This window comes from Falco punctatus, assembly GCF_963210335.1.
Source record: "Falco punctatus genome assembly, chromosome: 1".
NCBI classification, from domain to species: domain Eukaryota; kingdom Metazoa; phylum Chordata; class Aves; order Falconiformes; family Falconidae; genus Falco; species Falco punctatus.
Window position 1 is genome coordinate 49,774,826 of NC_137580.1, and position 23,455 is coordinate 49,798,280.

General features: G+C 41.1%; 1 protein-coding gene across 19 annotated transcripts in view; it reads left to right on the forward strand.

Moving 5' to 3' along the window:
• The window catches only part of AFAP1 (actin filament associated protein 1), a 140,420-nt gene that overhangs the window by 93,738 nt on the left and 23,227 nt on the right, over nucleotides 1–23,455 (forward strand). For 17 of the 19 annotated variants that reach the window (XM_080373405.1, XM_080373394.1, XM_080373407.1 and 14 more), the window contains exons 9-17: nucleotides 2,670–2,819; nucleotides 6,105–6,316; nucleotides 7,771–7,916; nucleotides 11,451–11,568; nucleotides 13,054–13,308; nucleotides 15,253–15,367; nucleotides 16,888–17,052; nucleotides 17,651–17,841; nucleotides 19,367–19,528. In XM_080373405.1, the coding sequence (XP_080229531.1) occupies nucleotides 2,670–2,819; nucleotides 6,105–6,316; nucleotides 7,771–7,916; nucleotides 11,451–11,568; nucleotides 13,054–13,308; nucleotides 15,253–15,367; nucleotides 16,888–17,052; nucleotides 17,651–17,841; nucleotides 19,367–19,528 (1,514 nt within the window). The remainder of the gene's footprint in view (nucleotides 1–2,669; nucleotides 2,820–6,104; nucleotides 6,317–7,770; nucleotides 7,917–11,450; nucleotides 11,569–13,053; nucleotides 13,309–15,252; nucleotides 15,368–16,887; nucleotides 17,053–17,650; nucleotides 17,842–19,366; nucleotides 19,529–23,455) is intronic. The other 2 variants (XM_080373401.1, XM_080373402.1) reach the window with 1 other exon arrangement.

Sequence of the window (23,455 nt, forward strand, 5' to 3'; positions counted from 1 at the left end):
CAGAAGAAATTCTGTGACTTTAACTTGCCGTATAACAATGGTACGTTTAGATAAAACATTTTTCTGCAGCTGTCAAGATGTAGAGTAATGTGAGCTGCAGTGAGCACAATGTCGATACTGGCCTTGGTGCCAGCACTGTCTCGCCTTTTGACTCATTTCCTTTATCTCCTCCCTGGATTGTTTTCCAACATTTCCTGACTATACAGATCTCTGACATACCCAACAGTATGGAACAATGTCAGGTTTCGTGGTTTCTACAAGTTGTGGTACATGGTTGGATTTCACCCTATAAAACCTTCTATAAAGCTTTCAAAAAGTGTGGTACCGTTTCATTCTGTGAAACCTGCTGAGAAACATCTGTGACCCAAAAGCTGTGCTGTTCACAATGGCCAAAAGTGCCTAGTGGCTCAGGTGCCCCACGGGAGGCTTGTTGATGAAGCACACACTACTGGAAAGCCAGCCCAGCTTAGATATGCCAAGGATGGTAATTAAAAATGCTAGTTGCTTTTGAAAATTATGGCCTTCAATATGTAGTAAATAAAAATAATCAGCATTACTGACTGCAAGAAGATTAAAATATCCCTGGCATCATTTTATGGGGTTCTGGATGAAGTTACGCTGGTTTTTTAAACAACGGATAGGAAACACTTAATGGAGTATGTGGGAAGGGAGACCCTGGCAACTGGTCACCTCCAGCTGTCACCCACCAGCCAGCCTCGGCTCTGCTCTTCACCAGCTGCTCATTTTGCTCTGGGGAAGGAAATGAAAAGAAAAGGCTTTTGTGAAAAAAATCACTAGCAGTAAGGCAATCAGTATATTCTTTAGATTTGAAAAGATTAAGTCATAGGCCTTATTTCTGCTGCCTCTCAGTTCTTCAGTGTGAATAAAAAGGTGTGAAAGGAAAATAGGACAGAAAACCAGAAAAAAACACTGAAATGGGCTTGTTCCACTGTTTGTTCATGCTCGTAAGAATGATTCCTTTGGGCTTGTGTCTCAGAGATTAGTTATTCTGGGTCTCTGGTTGTTTTCAGTGCTTTTCATTTCCTCCCCCCTCAACAGCCACAGTTGGTCACTAGCTGGTGCTGCGAGGGATGGAGGCCTGTCTGTGGGCAGGCTCTGCCTTCCGGTCATCCCCTGGGCAGGGGGTGACATTGACAGATGGGATGGGTAGCCTTCCTCCCTCGAACACGGGAGCTTCTTGCATGTGTAGAGAGCAGGTTATAAGTTGTGAACACCACTCCCTTAGGAAGAGAGAATTAGACCTTTGCTTGCACGTGCGCATCGCTGTGCTGGAGTTTGCTGGTGAACAGCTCTCCTTGCCTGAAAAGCTGCCTTTCCCCTTCGGCACCGCATGCAGCAGGTGACAGATTTGTACAGTCTTGGCACAGATACAATTTCTAAATAATGTTCCATGATTGCTAACAATTAAGCTAAATATGATAAGATACCCTATTGTGAGCCCCAACCTGTGTGTATATTTTCTGTGCATTCTTCTTCCCAGTTCATCAATTCATACAGTCATTTCTTATATGAATATTTTGTCCGGTTTTTCCTCATTTTACACAAGTCCATAATGACTAAATGTTGCCTGTTGCAAAGGGCAACGAAGCGATAAATTTATAGCAGCTCAGTCAGTAACTATCCTAAATGTATTTCTCATCAAAATCATGTATCAGGGCAAGCTGATGGGTATTTTTGCTGCCCTGTCAGTTAGGAGAGAGACAGTTATTCTATTTATGGAATCCAAATTAGGCCACTGAATGCAATTTCTGAAAGTTTATTTCATTTGGGTTTTTTTGTTTTTTTGTTTGTTTTTTTTTTTTTTTTGTAAATGAAAGGTCTGTCTTTCTGATGCTGTTTAATCTTAGAAACTTTTTTGTAAAAAAATTTTTTAAGATTGTAGTCATGTAGGCACTTTTAGAAATGGTATCCATAGTCCTTGCCATGTTATGTTCAGCAGCCCAGGATGCCTCAGTGCACAAAGCTGTAATACTACTAGTATCATATGAAGTTAATGAAAGCATAGACTGGATGTTAGCAAAATACCGCTTTTCAGTAGACCTTTTTCTTTCCAAGTCCTCAGGGTCACAGAAGGTGCCAAATTCTAACCATTGAATGCCTATAGTGATCCCACTAATTTAATTGTTAGTAGTTAATTTATAAGGTTTTTTCTAAAAGGTCCATTGTGATAACATACCTTAACCTAATTGTACATGGCAGGGGTATTTTCGCATATTCTGTCTCTGTTGCGTACTTAATTGTTAAAGTATTTTGAGGTAAGTGTTTAGGAGCAACGAAGGATCATCTCGCTGGATTTTTATTCTTGTGTATATGAGCTAAATTTGTACGCAGGTACCTCAGTCATGCTAATAAATTGGATGATGACTGCTGTGGAAAGAGACTTGCAGCTTGATTGGATTTAATTAAATTAGAAGCTTGATTTTTGTTTTTTCTAATCCTTCTCAATGTCATGACTTTTGTAGCACAGAGGTTATTTGTAGGCATCTGCACTAGGGAGGGCATTTAATGTTTACCTCATTGCAGCCTGCAACTTTTGTACAAATGTCCACCTTGCACTAGTTTGGTTGAACTACTGTTTTTATTCAGGTTTTCTCTATTCATTGGTTAATTTAAACACACTAAAATACACACTTTTGCTTTCTTAACAGTGAAGAGGAAAAAAAGTTCAAAGTCAGAAGCCAAGGGCACTGTGACTAAAGTAACAGGGAAAAAAATAACGAAGATCATTGGTTTAGGAAAGAAAAAGCCATCAACGGATGAGCAGACCTCATCAGCTGAAGAAGATGTTCCAACATGTGGTAAGTGATTTTTCTCCTTCAGTCTTAAATGCACATTGTGACTAAAAGAAAACAAAATTCTAGCCTAGAAATTCTTCTAAAATTACTTGTACTGCTATAATTCTTCTTCCAACGTCAGAAGGATGCACTCAGACTTAAAGAGGAGTAATCACAGTCTTGTCATTTGAAAAGAGACTAAAAGAACTTGACATTTTAAATAAAATGGTAGCCCAGGCTCAGAAGGAATGTCATTGTGCTTTGCAAAGAGGAGGGGGAAGAGAAGTGTGGACAAAAATCTGAAAGGAACAATATTTGTTCTCAAACAAATAGATATAAAATGAATGTCGGCTGGACTATGAAATTAAATTTAGGCTAGGAATTAGAAGGATCTTGTGAAGGGATCAAGTCTTTTAGGATGGATCACGCTGAAGTTTTATGGGATAGCAATCAAGACAGCAGTTGACTAGCCTCATCTAAAGTAATTTGAGTTAAAATGTGGGTTCCTAAAGTAGGCAAAATATTGGGCAAATCCTGAATGAAGTAACAAATTTCTAATAAGCTATTTTACCTTCTAATGTTGATCATTCCATATGACAGCTGTAGTGCTTGGCAGCACCAAGGAAATATATAAAAAGGCATGCAGAAAATGCTTATGTTTTGTATCCTAGTTGTTAGTTTGCTTACAATTTAGGACTTCGTGCAATGCACTTAGCTGATGTCCTCACAGCTCTGGTATTTTCAAACAATGCCATGTATTTACATTCTCCTGTTTGCCTTTTGGTGCTCCAGTATTAGGTAACACTTCCATATGTGAATAAGGCTGAACACACGCTTCTCCCAATCCCTTCCAAAAAAAAACTTCCATAGAAAGAAAGCTGTGAAGCAGTCGCACCAGATTCTGAATTTGGATTTGCCTTTTCCCCTTCAATTGACTAGGAAAACTTTGTGAAACCCCAAAATACGTGATTAGGCAGCAGCTGGCAGAACTGCATGAAGTGTGATAGATGTTTGCCCAATGTGAAAGAAGCAGATCCATGGACCACCAGTGAGAACTTCATAGATCACAGGTGGCTCTCAAGTCACACTTTGGGAGTCATTCACATAAGCAATTTTTGATTAAATAAGTGTGTGTATATATGTCTATACATCAGCTAAGTACAGATGTGATTTATCAACCAAAAGAACAGCTGGGAAAAGCTGTGTCCAGCCAGATGCATTGTCTGAAGCATCTGGCTTCCATAAAAACTCAAACTTCCGGGCTCTCATACTCGGTTGATTACTCTGTATTATGTGAGATGTTAACCACAGCTGTACAATCTAATTCCTACTATTTCTATCAGTTTTTGAGGTATAGACATAAATATAGCCATTACTATTGCCTTCATTTGGCTCTACTCAACACCGCTTGCAGATTTTGCAGGAAGATACCTAAGCCTGTCTAGGCTTTGGTCATCGCAGGAAGTCTTTGCAGAAGGAGTTTCTCACCACCAGAAATTTGGCTCAGTTCAATGCCCTCAGGGAGGCTGTTCCATAGGTGAAGGCTTTAATGCTTTAGGAGGCTCTGCCTCCCAATAACAAAGGGAGAAGCCCAGCGGAGCTGCAGGGGACACCCAGCTAGGGTGGAAACTAAACCCACCTGCACTTCAGGGTCATGGCAGAGCTCCTGCTAGCAACATGGCCGGTCTTTGCCTGGGTTAAGCTGAATTGCCGATGCTTGAACTGGGAACACACTGAAGGCAGTTTGGTCATGTCAGCTGTTGAAGGTTTAAGTGGGGATAGGTGGGAGGAAAAGTGTAAAGCATGGGATCTTGCTTAGCTTGAAGCAGGAGGGTTTGGAAGAGCTTTTCTGAGAGGTGCGCTGGGAGAAGGGGGGAAAAACAAGTACTGTGAAAATAAAGGATTTTCACTCTAAAACAAGCCAGCTGGCTTGCATGTGAAGAGTTTTCCATTTCTAGGGATTAGTATAATGCACAGCTATACAGGGTTTTGTTACAGGGGGAGGGAGAAGAGCTGAAGAGTGTGATTGTCACAAGGAGCCAAAATCAGAGGATTGTGCACATCCTCCTTTTTTCATGGCGCCTTCCAAGATGCGCACAATTCTGATCTGCTGTATCCTGTTGGATCAAGCTTTGACATTGGAACCATAATGTTGGAAGGGAAACCCAGAAAAATTAATGATAAGTCATAGTTTTAATGAAAACCAAAGAGATAGCTATCCAACAGGATTAAATGAAAATCAGACCTGAGACAGAAGACAATTTTTATACATAAATTCTGGCCTTTGCAAGATACCATTTGTTTTCCTCCTCATAGCCTGTTTGGAAGTGGCAGCATGATGAATTCATGTACTGTTTGTAATATGGAAGCAAAAGTAAAAGAGTATTTTTATTTTTTTTTCCATTCCCAAACTAAATAAGGCAAGGAAACTGGATATTGTCTTGATTTAAGGTTTGAGTCTGGAATGGTTGTTGCTATGGGACAGAGAAGGAAAAACACAAACCACTGCCTATTTAATGATATTATATGCCTGAACACTGTATCTGATATAAAGCATGATAAGAAAAGTGGGATTTTTTTCATGGCAATTTGTTCATGAAATTTTGATTTGTTGAAGGGTACTATATTGTCCCTAGGAAAATATAAAAATCTTTGTTTAAACTTTTGTCTTGAAGTTTAGCTAAATTTCACATACATTTGCTTCTTGAATTTTAAACCAATATGAATTTTATTTTTATTGGCATCAGTGGCAGTCTTTTAAATTCTGCTTTAAATGTGTTGCAAACCAAATTAGATTACACCATATAACATCAGTGCTTAGTAGGTCTTTAGAACACTGACTTTGGATGCTACAGAAGGTAGCTCATCACCTAATTACATCATATGAGCTGTGATTTTCCTGAGAAAATTTTGGTCAGTCACAGTTATCAAAGCCATTACACATGGCAAAGGTGGGTCTTCGGTGTGATCACATGGGCTATGTACATACCTTTTTATCACTGTCCTTCTCCCATTCTTACTGAAGTCTTGGGGATCGGTGTGCTCCTGCTCATGCAGCTACTGCAGTGACTAACACAGAGCAGCCATTTGCACATGAGCAGGATCACATAATTTTATGCTTTCTTCCAGGTTATTGACACAGAAAAAGTTTTCATGAAAAGAAGTGAGGCAGGGTCATTTACTTGTCTCCCTAAAATCCGTCTGTTATAAGAGCAACAAGTTGTTAAGTGTTTAAGTTGTTGGGTGGTTGGTTTTTTTTTCTTAAAAAAAATTCAGGAGTAAAATATCTCATGTTTCATTTTATTGCAGGATATCTTAACGTGCTCTCAAATAACCGTTGGCGTGAGCGCTGGTGCAGAGTGAAAGATAATAAACTCATTTTCCACAAGGACAGGACAGATCTGAAGACACATATTGTTTCTATCCCTCTCCGTGGCTGTGAAGTCATCCTGGGACTGGATTCGAAGCATCCCCTAACCTTCCGCCTGCTCCGGAACGGGCAGGAGGTCGCTGTGCTTGAGGTGTGGTGTTTGCTAATGACTATGGCTTGCGGGAACACCCACAAGCTAAATTAGGGAAGCAGTTTCATACATCCTGGCCTATTCAAAAAGGCTTTGGAATAATATTACTGCAGAACTGGATAGTAAATACTGCAAGGACAAAAGAAATACTAAGAGTTGTAGGCAAAGAGAAAACTGAGATTTAATGCCGTTCAGAAATCTTCTCAGTAAGATGCTTTTCTCTATACTGACCTTCCCTTGACCTGCTACTAAAATATCCCTGCTCATTCTCTAGGCACACTTTTACATCAGGGATGTAATCACTTGGGGTAAATAACTTATCAATAATTAAATACTGGATCACTGTTGATGGGAACTCTAGACCTCTTAACTCATTTGTCTGCTACTTATGTCAACTCCTTTTGCTCGCCCTGTATCCGTATTAAGGCAATTCTGCAGTTAGAAAACAGCGTGCCAGCAACCTGGTGTGGCTCTTGCCAGAGTGCACGTGTACGCACTGGCACACTCCTCACACTACGAAGGGCATACTTTCAGCTGTTAGGTGGGTCAGGATGTTTTTGAGGGGCTGTTTTAATCATATTTTGAAATTAGAAGATACGTAAAGCCAAATGTAATGAAGATATGGGAGGAGGCAACCTTTTGCTTTCAGTGGTATCGCAGGTACTTTGACCACTTTGGGTTTCCAGCTGCAGGTCGCACTAGTCTCCTGCCCTTGCAACCAGGCCTGTTACATGTGAGCAGTTCAGAGCGGCTGAAAAAATAGATAGCAGCTCAAGGAATTGTGAAAGGAAAGGAAATATTTAAAAAGATCGAGAAATTTAGAAACAGCACGGTTTTCTCTTCCCACTATTTTTCCATTATTTATTTTGCTACTTTTTAACTTTGCAATTTGTGACTTAAAGCCAAATGTGAAAAATTTAAAACTATTTTAATAGTATTCATGTTTTTACTTGTGCTGTTATGAAAATGAATGCCATCATCTAGACAAATTTAGTGGGATTAAAAAAAATCACAACATTAAAATCTCTTCTGCTATTCCATTCTCTCTTTTATTTCATTCTCATTTCTACTTGTGACTGACGGTTTTCTTCTCAGGAGTCATGCTAACTAAAATCCCCCAGCCTAGCACAGGAAAATAATTCTATTACAGCTTAAAATTTTCTGAAGCCTAAAATAAGCGTGACTTGAATCTAAATCCACTAGCTTTAAACAATTTTTTTTTCCTTTTTTGGAGATTGCCCACTTTGTATTACATCATAGCTGATGAACACATAGCTTATTTAAAGCGCACTCCTAGCAAAGCAGATTTAACAAGAATCGCTGAGGTTTTTAGGAGTTCAGCAGAGAGAAACCAGAGCCTCTTGTCAGCCAAGAGGAATGTGCTGTTTTGCAGTAATGCTCAGCTCACTGGCAGAGCAAAGAACTGACATAACGTTCTTGCCCTCTCCTCACAGGCATCCTCCTCCGAAGACATGGGCAGATGGATAGGAATTTTGCTGGCGGAAACGGGATCTTCAACAGACCCTGGGGCTCTGCATTATGACTACATTGATGTGGAAATGACGGCAAGCGTCATCCAGGCTGCAAAACAGACCTTCTGGTGAGAGGCATTCAGCTACCCGGGTGTTTCCAGTGCTCTGAGAATTTGTATCTGTATTTTAACTCTAGTGCCAAGGCAGCTTATCAAAATCCACCTCCCCCTTTGCCAAGATATCGAACTTCTGAAGTGCTGCAGCATGTTAGATGTGTTTATGATTATCATGTTGGCATCCTGCTGAGTTCTGTAAAAGATGCAGACACTATGCAACTTTATTCAAATCTTTACTCATTTTTTTCAGTAAATCTTGTATCAAATGCTATATTTTAATCTTTTATTTTACCTGGTGACTTAGAACAAACATGCTGAGATATACAGCTATGTAGTTCACATTTATCTATTGTCTGTATTTGCTGTACATGTAGCCAATATATACAGTATATATTGGCCAATACGTGCCGTACACTAAAAATGTATAGTGGATTTAAATCTTGGATAGTCACATTCTCAGTGTTTCCTTCTCAAGTTCTTTATGATTAATTAAAAATTCATCAAGCTCACACCAGTCCAATTAATTTCTGGGTTTTAATTTAGGAGGTGGAAACTGGGAAGTTGTCTATGGCCCAGCACAGAAATCAGTAAAGTGAATTCCCCATTACTGTTCCTGTGCTAAGAAAAGTAATGCATGCTTAGCATATATACTGTTTGACGTGTTCAAATCAGTTTAGGCATTAAAGCAGTCTTCGGTGGGGTAAGACTGTCATTTTTCCTTGGCTAGACAGGATGGTTTAGACACGGGAGTGACAGAACAGCTGGGACAGGCGGGATGCCCTGCTGCAGATGTTCCCATGGTTTCCCGTGGTCAGAAAGCGGGTGGCCTGAGAAGACAGCTGGCAAAGGCGTCATCCCTCATCTCACTGCAAAATGAGACTCCCCACACAAATTTGGAATTTGTGTGACTTAATACATTAAAGAATTAGACCCCATCTGCCCATTATAACTTAAAATAAACTGAAAATGAAAAAAAGAAAAAAAAAAGTCAAAACCTTCAGAGTTTTCCAAAAGAAGAATCTCCTGCCATTAGCAAAGTATTAAGAGAGCTTTAATGAGGGAAATGATGCAGCTTCATTCAGGATCTGGTTTGAATGACTTCTGGTAGAAATCGAAGTGATTCAGTGTTACCACTAACCCAGCTTTGTGAAGACCAGATAATTTTGATAGAATCAAAATGCCCTTAGTTTACAGACTAATGTTAATATTCGTTTTGAAGTTAATAGGGCTCAAAAGGTTTATCCTGTGTTGATGGGTATTTTTGCTTCAGTCAGCATCGAACATCAACCACATTTAAGAAAGAAATAGAATAGAAACCTTGTCCTCCTGAATACTGTGTGGCTTTCCTTTTCTGAACAAATGTGATATTAATTGGAGCCAAGTGAAAAAAACATATGCAACTAGACCACATGTAAGAAAGGAATGTCAAACAAATTGCAAAATAGCAGAATTCCCCTATTAAGAATTAGTTAACATTCACTGGGTATCTGTAAAAAACTGTAAGAGCTTGTCGATAAGCAACTAGAGTAGCTGTCTGCTGATTTTTCAGCTGCTTCTAGAAAATGAAGAGAAATTACAGTGATACTTAAGTGTTAATAAAATACTATTGTTGCCCCTTATGGAATGAATATCAGTATTCCAAATTAACTGCAATTATCATTAAAGCTTTGATTATCATGCAGTTACTTTGGATTATTGGTTAATCGTTTCCTGAGACTGATGCTTTGCATAACGATAGGCTCTTCATGAAGAGTTCCATCAATTTTCTTCATCTAAACCATTAGGCATCTAGGAAAGGCTGAATTAAAAGTGCTTCTAAGTAGGTTTTCTCTTATTTCCTTTCCCATTTAGCATTTTCAGAATACAGTTAACTTACATGGATGCATCTGTAAACAGGATTAATGAGGCTTAGTGAAATAATGCTTATGAAGTGTTTGCAGATGAATCTTGGCTTCCTTTGGTTGTGGAAATAGTAACTACAGGTGCATCAGATGTCATTATTGAGTACCCCAGTTTTCAGACATGGTTATTATACATCCCTTTCATTGAAACTACTTAAATAGAAAGATATACAGTAATGACTCCAAATGCAGACCTTCAGGCTAACCAGAAACACTTGACGAATGCTTTCCATTAAGGGGAGCAGTGAAAAACAGCAGCCCTTTAATAATGTCTAGTGAAGTGTGAGATATGATAAAATTTAAAACATTTTTTGTCATGGAATTGATCTTGGGCTTTTAGTTGTTTGCTTGTTTGAAGTAAGAAAAGTTATTCCACCCCTGCACTGCCCTGAAAGGTTCACATTGAACTGGGCACACTCGTCCCTCCTGTGAGCCCAGGTCTCCCGCAGCTCAGGTGAGCCACAGTTGGATGAGGTTTGTCTCCCTCTGAATAAGAAATTGAAGGGACTCCATGTTGTTCCAAAGCCAAAAGAAAGCAACTGTTGAAACCACAGCATTCTTGAGCTCCGGCCAGCACTACAGAAGACCCTCTCTGGTTTAGTAGGGCTTTATCATATTTTGTGAGTGTCAGCACCGAGTCTGAATAGTTCCATTGTTTGGGATGGAAAGCTTTGTTTTCCCAGGCATGTACACCTGAAGCTATAGGAATTATTTGGGATCTCGCCCTATACCTCATTCAATTTCAGTGGCTGATACAAAGAAAAACTCTCCTTGGGGTCGTTACAGTTATTGGGTGTGATTCTGCCATTTTCTGCACTGTTACATCTTTGCAAGCCCATTGTAGTCCATGGTATCTTGCACATGTTCTGCAGAATTCCAGTAGAACAAGCTATGAGGGTGATGGTCATGGTGGTGGTGGTGTAGGGGAGGATTTAAATTGAAAGAAAAAATCTACCCCTTTTGAAGTTTCCGAAGAGCTCAGATCCACTGTCTGCAATAGAGCAAGAATGAGCGTATAGAGTATTTGCATGCACAATTACCCAGACAGAGCTGGGAAGCATAGTGTCATTGTGCATGCTCTACCCAGCCAAAAGTTCTGATATGGAAAAGAAAAATTCCCAGGTTTTGAGAAAGTAATTACTCAGCCAATTTTGATAAATATGTTAACTTAGATTTCATCAAGGTTCCACTCATTTTCCCCAAATTTTTGCTGAATTTGATTCTTGTTTCTCCCGATTCCTAAGTTTGCCTCCCCCCTCCCCCCCTGGCACGCACGCACCCAGAAACACCTGCTTCTCCCTGATACAGACAACAAGGGAACTTTTATGGGACACAGGCAAGCTGGTTTATAACACAGATCAGCAGGTTCCCATGTAAACATGCCACTGAGCAATTACAGCTGTTGCCCTCCTGGCTTTCACACACTTGTATCCCCACTGTAAGAACTGAGTGCAGGAACATATGTTGTAATATTGGCTGCTAGCAGCAACACATGAATAGCAAAAGAAGGAAAACTGTCCCATAGAAAGCGAGAAGATATGTGCTTCCAGGCTACATAACCAGATGCAGGGAACATACCACTGAATCGTCATTGAGACTTAGGTTCAAGCACTGTTTTTTATTATTTTTATTTTGCTTTATTCAGTTTCATGAACAGGCGAGTTATATCTACAAATCCGTATCGGGGAAGCACTGCCAATGGCTACGCCTGTCCGAGTGGAATGGCACTTCATTATGATGATGTTCCCTGCATAAATGGATCGGTAAGAATTGAATTTGCACAGAGCAAATGGATTGCATGTGTTAAATGCGTGGACATCTGAAAATTGTATTATCTAAAAAGCCCCACTGGGCAGTTTCCAAATGAACTCCTTTTTTTTTTTTTTGACTGGGGGCTGCAAACTTCTCTCACACCTACAGAGTACTAGGGGTGTGGGACATATTGTTTACATTAACCTGCACGTGAGCCAACGTGCATTTAGAAAGCAGTTGCCTGTTGATGATTTGTTGCCAAGTCCTTGAATATAATACTCACTTGAGGGGGTATTTTTTAGATCACATTGGACCTGGCAAAATTAAAGACTTGGTTACACCAGCACTTTTTGGTGTCCGTTGGAAAGTAAACAACACCCAAACACTTCTCGGTCCCTGGGGCTGCATTCCCCATGACAGAGGGTACTGCTTATCCCAAAGGAGAACCACAGTGGTTGCTTCCATCTTCATAAATTGCAGAGCTGATTGTAGGCAGATGTGTAATAGGGTTTAACACATAGTGGCTGTTAACCCATAGTAATACATGATCCTCGGGAAGATTTACAGGGGAGCTGCAGCCTGTGTCAGCTTTTAAAGTGGGCTGCTTCATAAAGGCCTCCACTAAAGCTGAGCTCAAGAGAAATTCAGAGTTTTGAAGTGTGAAGTAGACTGCAAGTTCAGTCTTCCATCATGTCTTAGTAATGTCAGAAAGATAGTAGAAAGCCCCTCTTGGGAACAACAGGCAACCACATGTGTGGTGAGTAGTCTGTGTGTATAGTTCTTGGATGCACTTATGCCTTTGTATAAGCAGTGTACTGCCACAACCAGGATGGATTAAGGAAGGATATTTGGCAACCAGGTTGGTTTCTTTTAAGATTAATTGAATGAATCACTGGAGTATTGTTGTTGAGCTTTCCATTTTTCTGAAAAGAAAGGAAAAAAAAAAAAAAAAAGGAATGGCCTGTAGCTATTTTAGCTGGTTAGCTCAGAATAATTCTCCAGCAAATAAAATGTAATGCTAGCATACCAACAGCTGGTATTCACTGGAAAGATATATAGCCTGAAGAAAGAAAGAAAAGAAAACCTCTTGGCTTCTGCTAATTGTTAGGCCATATTACTTTTAACAACTCATGAACCAGATGTAATCCCACAGATTCATCTGTGTAGCCTGTGAGTATCCCCCGTTAACACAGTCTGCTTGTGCCCCCTCGGTGCTCGAGCTAACAACTGAAGCTGCAGGCTGTGGAACAGCAAGGGCGGTGGGGTAGTACTGGTTTGCTCATGCTGCGGAAGATGCCCAGGACTGAGGCTATGAGCCATGTAGTGCAATGCTTTTCCACGCTGTGTCCTCCCCCGCTTTCTAAATAGTTTGACTCAAGTGTAAGCAGCAAGCATGTGCTCTTGTTACGGTCAAAAGAAATACTAGTGTTTTAATTTCAGTTGGGAGGTTCTGCATGGTGTATCGTTTACTAACTGCCAAAGTGTATGTGTTGCAGTGGGAACCAGAAGATGGCTTTCCTTCTCGTAGCAGGAACATTGGAGAAGAAATGCTTTATGATAATGCAGGCCTGTACGATAACTTGCCGTCTCCAAAAATCTTTGCGCGCTATCCGCCAGCTGACAGAAAACCCAATAGGTTATCTACTGACAAACTCTCCTCTAACCATTACAAATACCCTGTCTCATCCAATCTGTCTTCTGCTCAGTCTGTCACTAATACCTCTACGGTGGGGAGGGGATCTGGCTCGCAGGTACTGTACTGTTTAATACTTTACAAAGCTTTTTATTTTGTGGCTGTTCTGTTTATCTGATTATTATCCTAAGGGCCATGGCCTGTTCAGTCTCTTAGAGTTAGTACTGAAGTGCTTGGAGTTTAGTCAGGAGCCCCTGCAAATGCAACAGGTTTGCTAAGTTGCAAATCCTGATGTGGAAGTATTGATACCTGGGAAGGGCTTTCCCCACAAGTTCTTGATGATTTACAGATTGTGGATAATAACAAAAAAAATAGACCTTTCAAACTTAACCTGAATGTGTATCTAGCTGCCTTCTGTCTCCTTAGGCAGTGAGTTGTTTTAAAAACTTTAAAAAACCCAACAAAATACAACAAAGTGAAATATGACCTGGCTGTGACAGCAAATTTGCCCCTCTAGAAATTTATGAATCTGTATGTTGTGTATACTATGGTTATATATACCTTGTGACTATACAAATATATCATTATATATATATATATATATATATATATTTTTATATATATATATATATATATATATGTACACTAAAGGATATTCTATATTGTAGATAGTGTGTCTACACCATATTTAAATTACTGCCTGGTGTTTGCTTACACTGAAAAACACCTAAGCCTATGTCTGTGCTGCTTTCTGAGAAGCCTGAGGCCTCAGGCTTTTGGACCTCAACTGAAATGGGAAGCAGACAAAATCCTGTGTGCTCAGCCTCAGCAGTGGGGTCAGACCCCAGCAGGGGGGCAGAGCAAGGTGGCTCACAGCCACACCAGGAGCCTTCTCCGAAGCCTGGAGCCAGTCTCTGAAAGCTGGTTATTGGCATAAGCCTGTGAATGTATCACAAAGATGAGCGGTTTTCAATCTGATCTGGAATGGAACAGTTAGGTGTTTCCCTCGTATATAAGGTATTATTTGTGTATATATATATGTATATATATATGTATAATTGTAGATATTGCGTGTTAGCTCACATAACGCTTACAGAAACTTCCTATTGGAATATTGGCATTCAGTGAAGCTGCAGAATAGGAGGTGGACCTGAGCAATAAACTGCCCTGATGACTGCAGAAGCAGGCTTCTCGGTGCACTCCCAGTTCAGCCCTCAGAAGCGTTCGGAAGCAGCTGAGCAGAGCGTGGCACGTGTACGCCCCGTGCTCAGCTCAGGCACCCGCCGTGGGCGCGCTGCAGCTGGGCAGGGCAGCGTTGCTCTTCCCAGGGTTCGGCCCGTTGCAGGAAGCCCTCTAAATGGAAACCCCTTGGACTTGAAATGTGCTGTTTCTGGTAATCGTGTGAGCTTGTCTGGCCATTATGAGAGGGGTTTTTAAGTAAGAAAAACTTTTAATTATTAGCTTCTTTTAGATTAATTATTAGAGATTGTATTTAGAGGAAATAATACGTTGAGTCCTAACATTTAAAAATATGTGATAATTATATTGTAAAAAAAAAAAATAAAATCTAGGCACCGCAAGAATTGCAAGGTCTTATAGTAAATAAGAAAGTGTTGAATTTTTGTGTGGCAGACCCTGTTGGTTTTTTCTTATGAAATCAACTCTGACAAACGTGTGTTTCACAAATATTTACTGTATAAAATTACTCATAGGTGCAACTTTTCTGCCTCACAATGGCTTGCTTAGTGCAGTAAATGCCAGAGTTTTAAATAACTTGGAGACAGTCATGCCACCAGAGATGGTCCATACTCTAGGTATAGCATACATAACAAGGTTCATCCCCTTGTTACCCTGTGATTGCCGGCATGGCTGCTGCTGAGTAGGCAGCTCTCAGAGATGACATCCTTGGAGGCAGCGCTGTCTCCAGCTCGGATTGATGCGCCATATAAAGGCTCTCCGAGCAGATGGCTTTTTGTCAGGCTTTGCCCTTGATGAAAGGGTGACTATAGTGCCAGTGGTGCAGGAATAGCTGAAGCCCATTTGCACTTTTGTTTTCAAACAGTTCAAAGGCAAGAAGCCTCCTGCGACTGCTAATGGCATCAGTGGAAAAGGGAGAACTTTAAATAGCCAGCCGAAGAAATCGGAATCGGTGTCATGTGTGAAGCGCACCACATCCAGTAAGTATCTCTCCTTACTGCTGCCTCGCTGTGAGTGGAGTCATGAGGATACCCAAAATAGCTGCTGTCATAGCAGACAAGGTGAAGAACCACTGTGTTTCTTCTGTGGCTGAGAGGCTGAGCAGGAGAGGCCCACCAAGGCTTTAAATAGGAGATGTGGTGTGTGCTGGTGACTCGGTACTCCAGCTGTGCCACGAGGTAAAAGGCTATCGTATGGAGAACAATAAATGTGAAATGTGGACCCATGCCTGCAAAGTCACAAGGGCAGCAGGAAAAGAAAAGGGTAATGATTCTTCATTTGGGGCAGAGAGTAATTCTGTAGTCCTGTTAGAAGAGGAAGATGAGGAGCTGGGAAAGACAGGAGAGCATTATGTTACTCAAAAGTGGACTTACTCTTGTCACTAACGAAAAAGGCATGATAAAATAATGAAGACAACCACACAGCTCAAAAGCTTCCTCAGAGAGAGGAGATTTCAGCTGGTGAGTGGCACATTCAGAAAGAAGATCTTCTGTGCAAGTGGATTGCCTCTAGGAAATCCGGAGCAGGGATTACTTTGTGTAAAGAAGAACAGGCAAAAAATAGCTATAATTGTGGTTTTTAAATACGGAGTCAAAAGCACAGCTTCTTCTAGAGAGGAGCTAATGTGGGGTTTTTAACCCCATGGTGAATTTTTAAGAAGTCATGGATTTAATGGCAACAAGAGAAATTTGGGTTAGACTTAGGAAAAAAAGTATGTGTCTTTCTAACCCAGGTCAGTTAGTACTGGAATAGATAGTTGTGGGAGTAAAGGCATCTTGGTTACTAAAGGCTGACTAAAACTGGTTTGTCAACTGTTTGTCAGGAATGATTCAGTATCCTTGAGTTTGCCTTCAGATTTGCAGACAAGACAAAGTGATCTGTTGGCGGAACTATTTTCTTTGAGTCTGCAACTGGAGCACAGGTATAGAGCGGGCTGTGATATAAATTAGACCACAGGTACATGTGAACCATGAAATTGAAGCATTTATATGGGAAATTAAAAAAAGAAAAAGAAAGCTCTCGAGTATCAAAAAACCCCCAATCAACAACTTTGTATTCTCTTATGTCAGGTGAAAAAAGACGTGCTTTAAGCACTTGAAGTAGGAATGGAAACCAGGCCAAAAGGCAAACTGGTATTTTTCCCTCTGACCCTTTCCAATTAAAAATCAAAGGTTCAGAGCTAAAGAGGAGCCTTGTTTCCTTCCTCTGAACTATACTGAAAGGCAAGGCCATTTTTCAAAACCAATGTACTATAAGGTAACTGGTATTTTTCATTTTCCCGGTTTGAACGTAGAGAACAAACTGCCTACCCCGTATAATTTCTGTAGCTGCGCTGCAGAACTCAGCAGGAATCATGGAGCTTGAGAAAAAGCCAGTGGGAAAGGGATTGCAAACGGATTTCTCAAACTGTGACGTGCTTCGTGTGATGTTCAGTCTCAGGGAATAGTTTAGAGTTTTACTATTAATTTTAACACAAATAACTACAACCCAATACATACAGATGCGGAACAGTACAAATATGGCAAGAATCGTGTAGAGGCAGATGCAAAGAGATTACAGAGCAAAGAGGAAGAGCTGCTGAAGAGGAAGGAAGCACTCCGGAATAGGCTGGCCCAGCTTCGAAAAGAAAGAAAAGATCTGCGTGCTGCCATTGAAGTCAATGCTGGTATGAGGTGCTTTTTTGTGCTGGATTCTGCCCTGGGTAGGCTTAGTTATCCTGATAGCTTTGTAATCTGAGCTGAAGACATGCCACTACATGAGTTTTGGTTTTGATGTTAAACAGTACTCTGTAATGCCTGTATTTTCTTTCTGTATAGATATAAAATATAAATATATATTTATATTATATATGTGTAATAGATTTTATATATATGTGAGTGTGTATGTATACACACACCTTTGAAATGACACTGATGGGGACTTCAGACAAGCAGAATACAGGAATAATTTTGTTTTGACTGGTTTTCATGATATGGAAAAATAACAAAACAAGTACTGATATGAAACTAGACTAGAAACTTTGGGAAGGCACCTGAAAGAAAATATTTTATTTCTGTTGCTAAACTTTTTACATGAAAAAAGCTTTTTCCAAAGTACTTTTTTGTGATGTCACTGATTTTTGGAGACTTTTGGAGACTTTGGATCCTTACATTTTTAAGAGAAAATATTTTCTGTGTCAATTTAAACTTCTTATTGAAAGTTTAATTTTATTTTACTAATTTTATTATATTGTTTTTATTAATCCACATTGCTGTGGATGACAGGCAGGAAAACCCAAGTGATTCTTGAAGACAAGTTAAAGAAGTTGGAAGAGGAGTGTAAGCAGAAGGAGGCTGAGCGTGTAAACCTGGAGCTAGAACTGACTGAGGTGAAGGAGAGCCTTAAGAAAGCCTTGGCTGGTGGCATCACACTGGGCTTGGCTATTGAGCCGAAGTCGGGAACATCAAGCCCACAGGTAGGCAAATCCCAGCACTGTTGGCTGGGAGTGCTCTGTGTTCTCAGGGCCAGTAAAATGAGTGGGAACTGGGAGTTTTCAAAAGGTTTATTAAGCCCAGAAAATTAGAGCAGAACTAAATGCCTTTCTGTGTTAATTTTATTCTTCACCTGCATCTGGTGTACTTTCTGCAGTCACAGGGAGCAAGTAGATGTGGGAGTAAGACCTGGGCAGGCTGGAGAGCTGGGCAGAGAGGAACCTCATGGAGTTCAGCAAAGGCCAGTGTAGGGTCCTGCACCTGGGGAGGGACAACCCCGTGCACCAGGACAGGCTGGGGCTGACCTGCTGGAAGGCAGCTCTGAGGAGAAGGGCCTGGGAGTCCTGGTGGGCAGTGAGTTGCCCATGGGCCAACAGTGTGTCCTGGTGGCCAGGAAGGCCAGTGGCATCCTGGGGTGCATTAAGAGAAGCGTGGCCAGCAGGTCAAGGGAGCTGATCCTCCCCCTCCGCTCTGCCCTGGTGAGGCCACATCTGAAATGTTGTCTCCAGTTCTGGGCTCCCCAGTTCAAAAGAGACAGGGAGCTAATGGAGGAGAGGGTCCAGCAGAGGGCTGCAAAGATGGTGAGGGGACTGGAGCATCTCCTTGATGAGGAGAGGCTGAGGAGCTGGGGCTGTTTAGCCTGGAGGAGAGAAGACTGAGAGGGGATCTTATAGATGTCTACAAATACCTTAAGGGCGAGTGTCAGGATAATGGGGCCAGGCTCTTTTCAGTGGTGTCCAGCGACTGGACAGGGGGCAACGGGCACAAACTGCAGTGCAAGAAGTTCCGTCTGAATATGAGGAAGAACTTCTTTACTTTGGGGGTGACAGAGCACTGGAACAGGCTGCCCAGAGAGGCTGTGGAGTCTCCTTCTCTGGAGACATTCAAAACCTGCCTGGATGCCATCCTGTGCAAGCTGCTGTAGGAGAACCTGCTTTAGCAGGGGGTTGGACTAGATGATTTCCAGAGGTCCCTTCCAACCCTGACCATTCTGTGATCACAGGCAGTATGTGTTAGAATAATGTGCAAAAGCTGACACCTCATTGTCCCCAGTAGTTTTAAAAGTACATGAACTGAGACATTGCTCCGTCCCGGGGAGGTTTAAATGCACCAAGTCATCACGTAGTGGTGGAGACCTGCTTGTGCTGGTCCCCCATCAGTCACTGTTACCCTTTGCAAGGGCTGCGTCTCACATATTCACGATGGAGCATGACAGTCCTGGCTTATGTTATAGCTCTGTGTCAGAAGCAGCCCTCAGAAGGATCAGAGAGGGATGTGTCAGTTCCTCCAGGTGACCCAATATTATTTAATCACATCAAATGAACTCTAATTTTCATCACAGATGCATGTTATTTTGCTAACTTTTGTTCTAACCTTGTTTTCATTTATCAATCGTTATGGGTGTGATTTCTTTAAACAAAAAATCCTGCAGTTCTAAATCTAGATAGAACATATTGCCTGTGGGACTATTTGGAGGAAACTCAATGTAGGCTTTTAACTCTTCATTAGTCTCCAATTTTCAAGCACCGAACTTTGGAAAACTCTCCAATCTCCAGTTGTGATACCAGTGATACGGAATGCTCAATACCTGTGAACAGTGCAGCAGCTCTGAAGCGACCTCCCTCGTCAAATAATTCTCCATGTCGAGGCCATGTCCTTCGAAAAGCAAAGGTGAGTCTTATGTCTAGATTTTTTTTTCTGTCCTTTTTCTTACTTTCTTAAAAAAAAAATCTTACTTGCTCGTGGAGAGACAGAGACAGAAAAAGAGATCGAGAAGGATTGGTTCCTGCTGCTTCTGTGGGTGAAATTTAGTCTTAAGAAGAATATATCTAAATTATTTGTATTACTACATAAATACTGCTGATTTGGGGCAAGCTTTGGCAGAAGACTTGGTAAATAGTTTGGGAGACAGATTGGACTCTACTCACTCATTCTATGTTCTTCTCTGTTCCTTTATAGATTTAATTTGCTAGATAAGTGGTCTGTGGTGTAGACAGTCCATCTAAAATTCATAAAGTTACACTAATCTGTGTAGCAGAGAAGTGGTTAAAGGATCACTAGACTAAGTGTTCTGAAGCAACTTTGGGTCTGATCTTTGTCAGCTGGTGCAAAAACAGAATAGTTGTGCATTATAATAACTGACAATGCGTTGGGCAAATACCTACTCTCAATGCACAACTTGCTTCAAAAAAACTGAATTAATTTAATTTAGTCTCACAAGTACCAGGCTGAAGTTTGAGTCCTCTTCTATTGTTACAAGTTTCTCATTTTTGTGCTTTAGTTTAAATGGGATTTGCATTAACATTCCTCTGGGCTACATCTGCTACCAACGTAAGCATGTGTGGGCAGCGTGTATCCAAGGGTGATAGTAATATCATTGGCCCAAGCTTTTGTTGATTTAGTAGTTCACTGCTAATGGTAATTATAGACAATAATAATCATAGACATTTGTCTTTCATGCAGTCCATTCCTTTTTTCAAAACAATGAAGTATAGAGATTTTTTTAAGTAACTTTGATTACATGTCTTCGTTGATCATATAAATTTACAGTGGCTGAGTATGAGCCTGGCACCTAAATGTATCAGACACTGAAAAATCATAATCTCAACAAATTATTTGCTTTTCTGTCACATCCTAATCTCTGTGTTTCCTCCCCTTTAACCTCTGCACATTACCCGGGCCATGAATTTCTTCTTCTGCTATACCTTATATAAGAGCTTTCTCACCCTTCTTCTACAACCATTTCCTCCAGCCTTTCCAACTGCTTTTTCCGCTAGTTACCCCGATCCATTTAAATTAAACTCAGTGTAATAGGTTTTGGTTCTATTTAAGTTTGAAGTCTGCTGCTTGTGTTTCAAACCTGACAAAGGACTTGTGCTCTAAAGCTTATCTGTGTATTCCAATTATACCTTTATTTGTCTCATAAAGATGCCATCTCCAACGATACACTTTGGTTTAGATTTGCACGTTAGCACAGTGTTGCTCATGGATTGTGGCCTAGCAGAGCACGGTCCTTACAGAAGGGCGTGTGGTTTTGTGCTGCATGCTGGACAGGCACAGCAAAGCCAGCCATTTAATCTTTACAGCTGGAGAAACCAGGGCACTATAAAAACCTAGACATTTTTGGTGTAAAGAATACCTTCCAGCTGTAGTACGTTTTGTATGCTCGGCATGTACCACGCAGGACAAACCCTGCTGTGCCACTTGGTATCACTGCGCTTTGGATGGCACAATAGGTTAGTTAAGCTCTTCTGAAGAGGAATCAGGGATATAAGATTAGCCTAATCAAAAAGGTTACAGAGCTACTAAGTGTATGAATTCCCATCCTGGGAATAACAACTCAAAGTATCCAATTCAGCTTTAACAGCTTTTTCCTAAAAACTCATTCACTAAATATTAAGAGTGAAATTTTGCTGAATTAGACAGTGCAACCCAGGCTGTACTCAGCCCATTTGCAAGGAGCTGCAGCCAAAGGCTGCCATCAGGTATGCATCTGCAGCACACACCGCTTTCAGGGGCAGTTAACTGTGCATGTGCGAGGGTGGAATTTGGCCCTCCGTTCTTTTGGCCTTTTGCAGTCATGAGTGAGCCCAGGCCTTATAGATGCGGCTAAGGAAAGGGCGTCACATGTGAGTATCCCACAGCAGAACTTACTTGGCTCTCCCTGTGTGGATGTCAGTGCAATGTGTGGGAGTGAAACAGATTGCACGTCTGTTCTTGCACTTGCCTCTTTGGCAGCTGGCCAATCTCCCAATGTCATGAGGGAGTTGTATAAACATTCACAATGTCAGATTTTTTTTATTCCCCCAGTATGTATTTGAATGCACTGAATGCCTCCCTTCTTGCTCTTTCCTTGCACAAAGGATGCCGAGTCTGTCACCAGGCGGCCCTGTGTTTGCAGCCACCCTGATGGCACTGTCATGCTAATGGTCCCGCAGCAGCGTATCACTCCCTGCCAGGGCAGCAGCTGCGGTGCGATGGGTGCCCTGTGCAGCCGCGATGCCAGCACCCTGGGGCACGGGCAGGGCAGGCAGGGCACCCCAGACAGCAGGTTTAGAAGCCACTCCACCAAAATCTCTCTCCTCTCTGATGCACTGATGTAAGACGGAACTAGAGAGAGAAGCGAGAGGTTTAGTGTTAAATCTAAGAACTAGCAGCAGTTTGAGGATTGACTGTTCAGAACATACACTATACAGATACAGATACATGCATACATATATTTGGATTTTTTAACTTGTTGGTTTTTAACATGTGCTTTTAATTTTTTTAGAAAGTAATAACGCATATATTTTAAGAAGTCAGAAGACATTTTAATTGCAATTTTGTTAATGTCTACTTGGCTGGAAATGGAGACTGTTAAAACGTGGAAAACAATATTCTGCATTAATGTTCCTAGAGAAGTAAAATGGCCCAAATATCCTTGGTGTACAAAACCCCCGATTATTTAAACATTTCACATTTCAAATTAATTTCTAAAACTAAATTTTTATGTGTAGCAAGGAAACTTCAGTGATTATTTCTGATTTGTTTTCAAAACTGGTGGACTGGTGAACGTCAGTAGCTTACATTTTGCTTGTGTTCAGGAACTGGAGAAGAAAAGGAGCTCTCCCAGTTTCTCAGCTCCCAGTCAGGCTGTTAATATTGACTTAAACATTCTTTTATTAGTGTGAACCTGCTGGAGAAATGGAAGCAAAGAAGTTCCTGCTGCACCTGCAAAAGAAGCTACTTCTTTCAAGGCTTATTTTAACAGTTTAAAAAAATCTCCTCCCAGCTGCTTAGCCAAGGACTTCCTTTAAGAGCTTCGGTAGCATATACATAGGGAATATATATTTAACAGCCTTTTTTAAGTAATCTAGTTTTTACCAATACTGTGTTTAGTTTAGATTTACCATAATTTCAAGTATAAACCTGAATATTTTAAAGATACTGTATTTTGATAAAAGCACCATTTAAATGAGGACCTACCCAAGATAAAAAAAAAAAAAGTCTACCTTTTTAAAATATAAGATTTTTTTTTCTTATATTGCTAAAGCAGCCACCAATCGTGACCTTTACTGTTGCTCTACAGTGGTTGAAGAGGTGTCGTGCTCATGCTGCATTAGCCAAACTAATGCTGTTACTGCTTTCAGCAGCAGAAACAGATATCAACATGCATAAGTAATAGTTTTCAATCATAGCTCTTAAATGTTGTGGAATGAGTGTTAAATTCAGGAATTCAGGTTGGGAGCCAAGTCAGCAGGCTGCCTGCAGAGTATCTCTGCAGAGTAGCTAGGTGGGAGAGGAATCCATTAGGCCCCCGGTACCTGGCTGGGAACAGCTGGGTGGTTGCTCCATGGGGTTTACTCAGCGAGAGGCCACCTCCTTCCTATCTTCATTAGTTCCTGATATCTGTAAGGCTGCGGTGTGGGGAGCAGGTACAGTGTGGGCATCCTAAACTGAGCCCATCTCTCTTCAGCTCTGCGGCTCCTGTGTACCATTAGGAAGCACTGTAGGTATCGCCCAGTAGCCACAACTTGATTTAACTGGGTGTTCAGCTGTAGCAATCTCACGATTTTCATTTATGTGGCAGAAGACATGGCAAAACTTTGCTCTGAGACA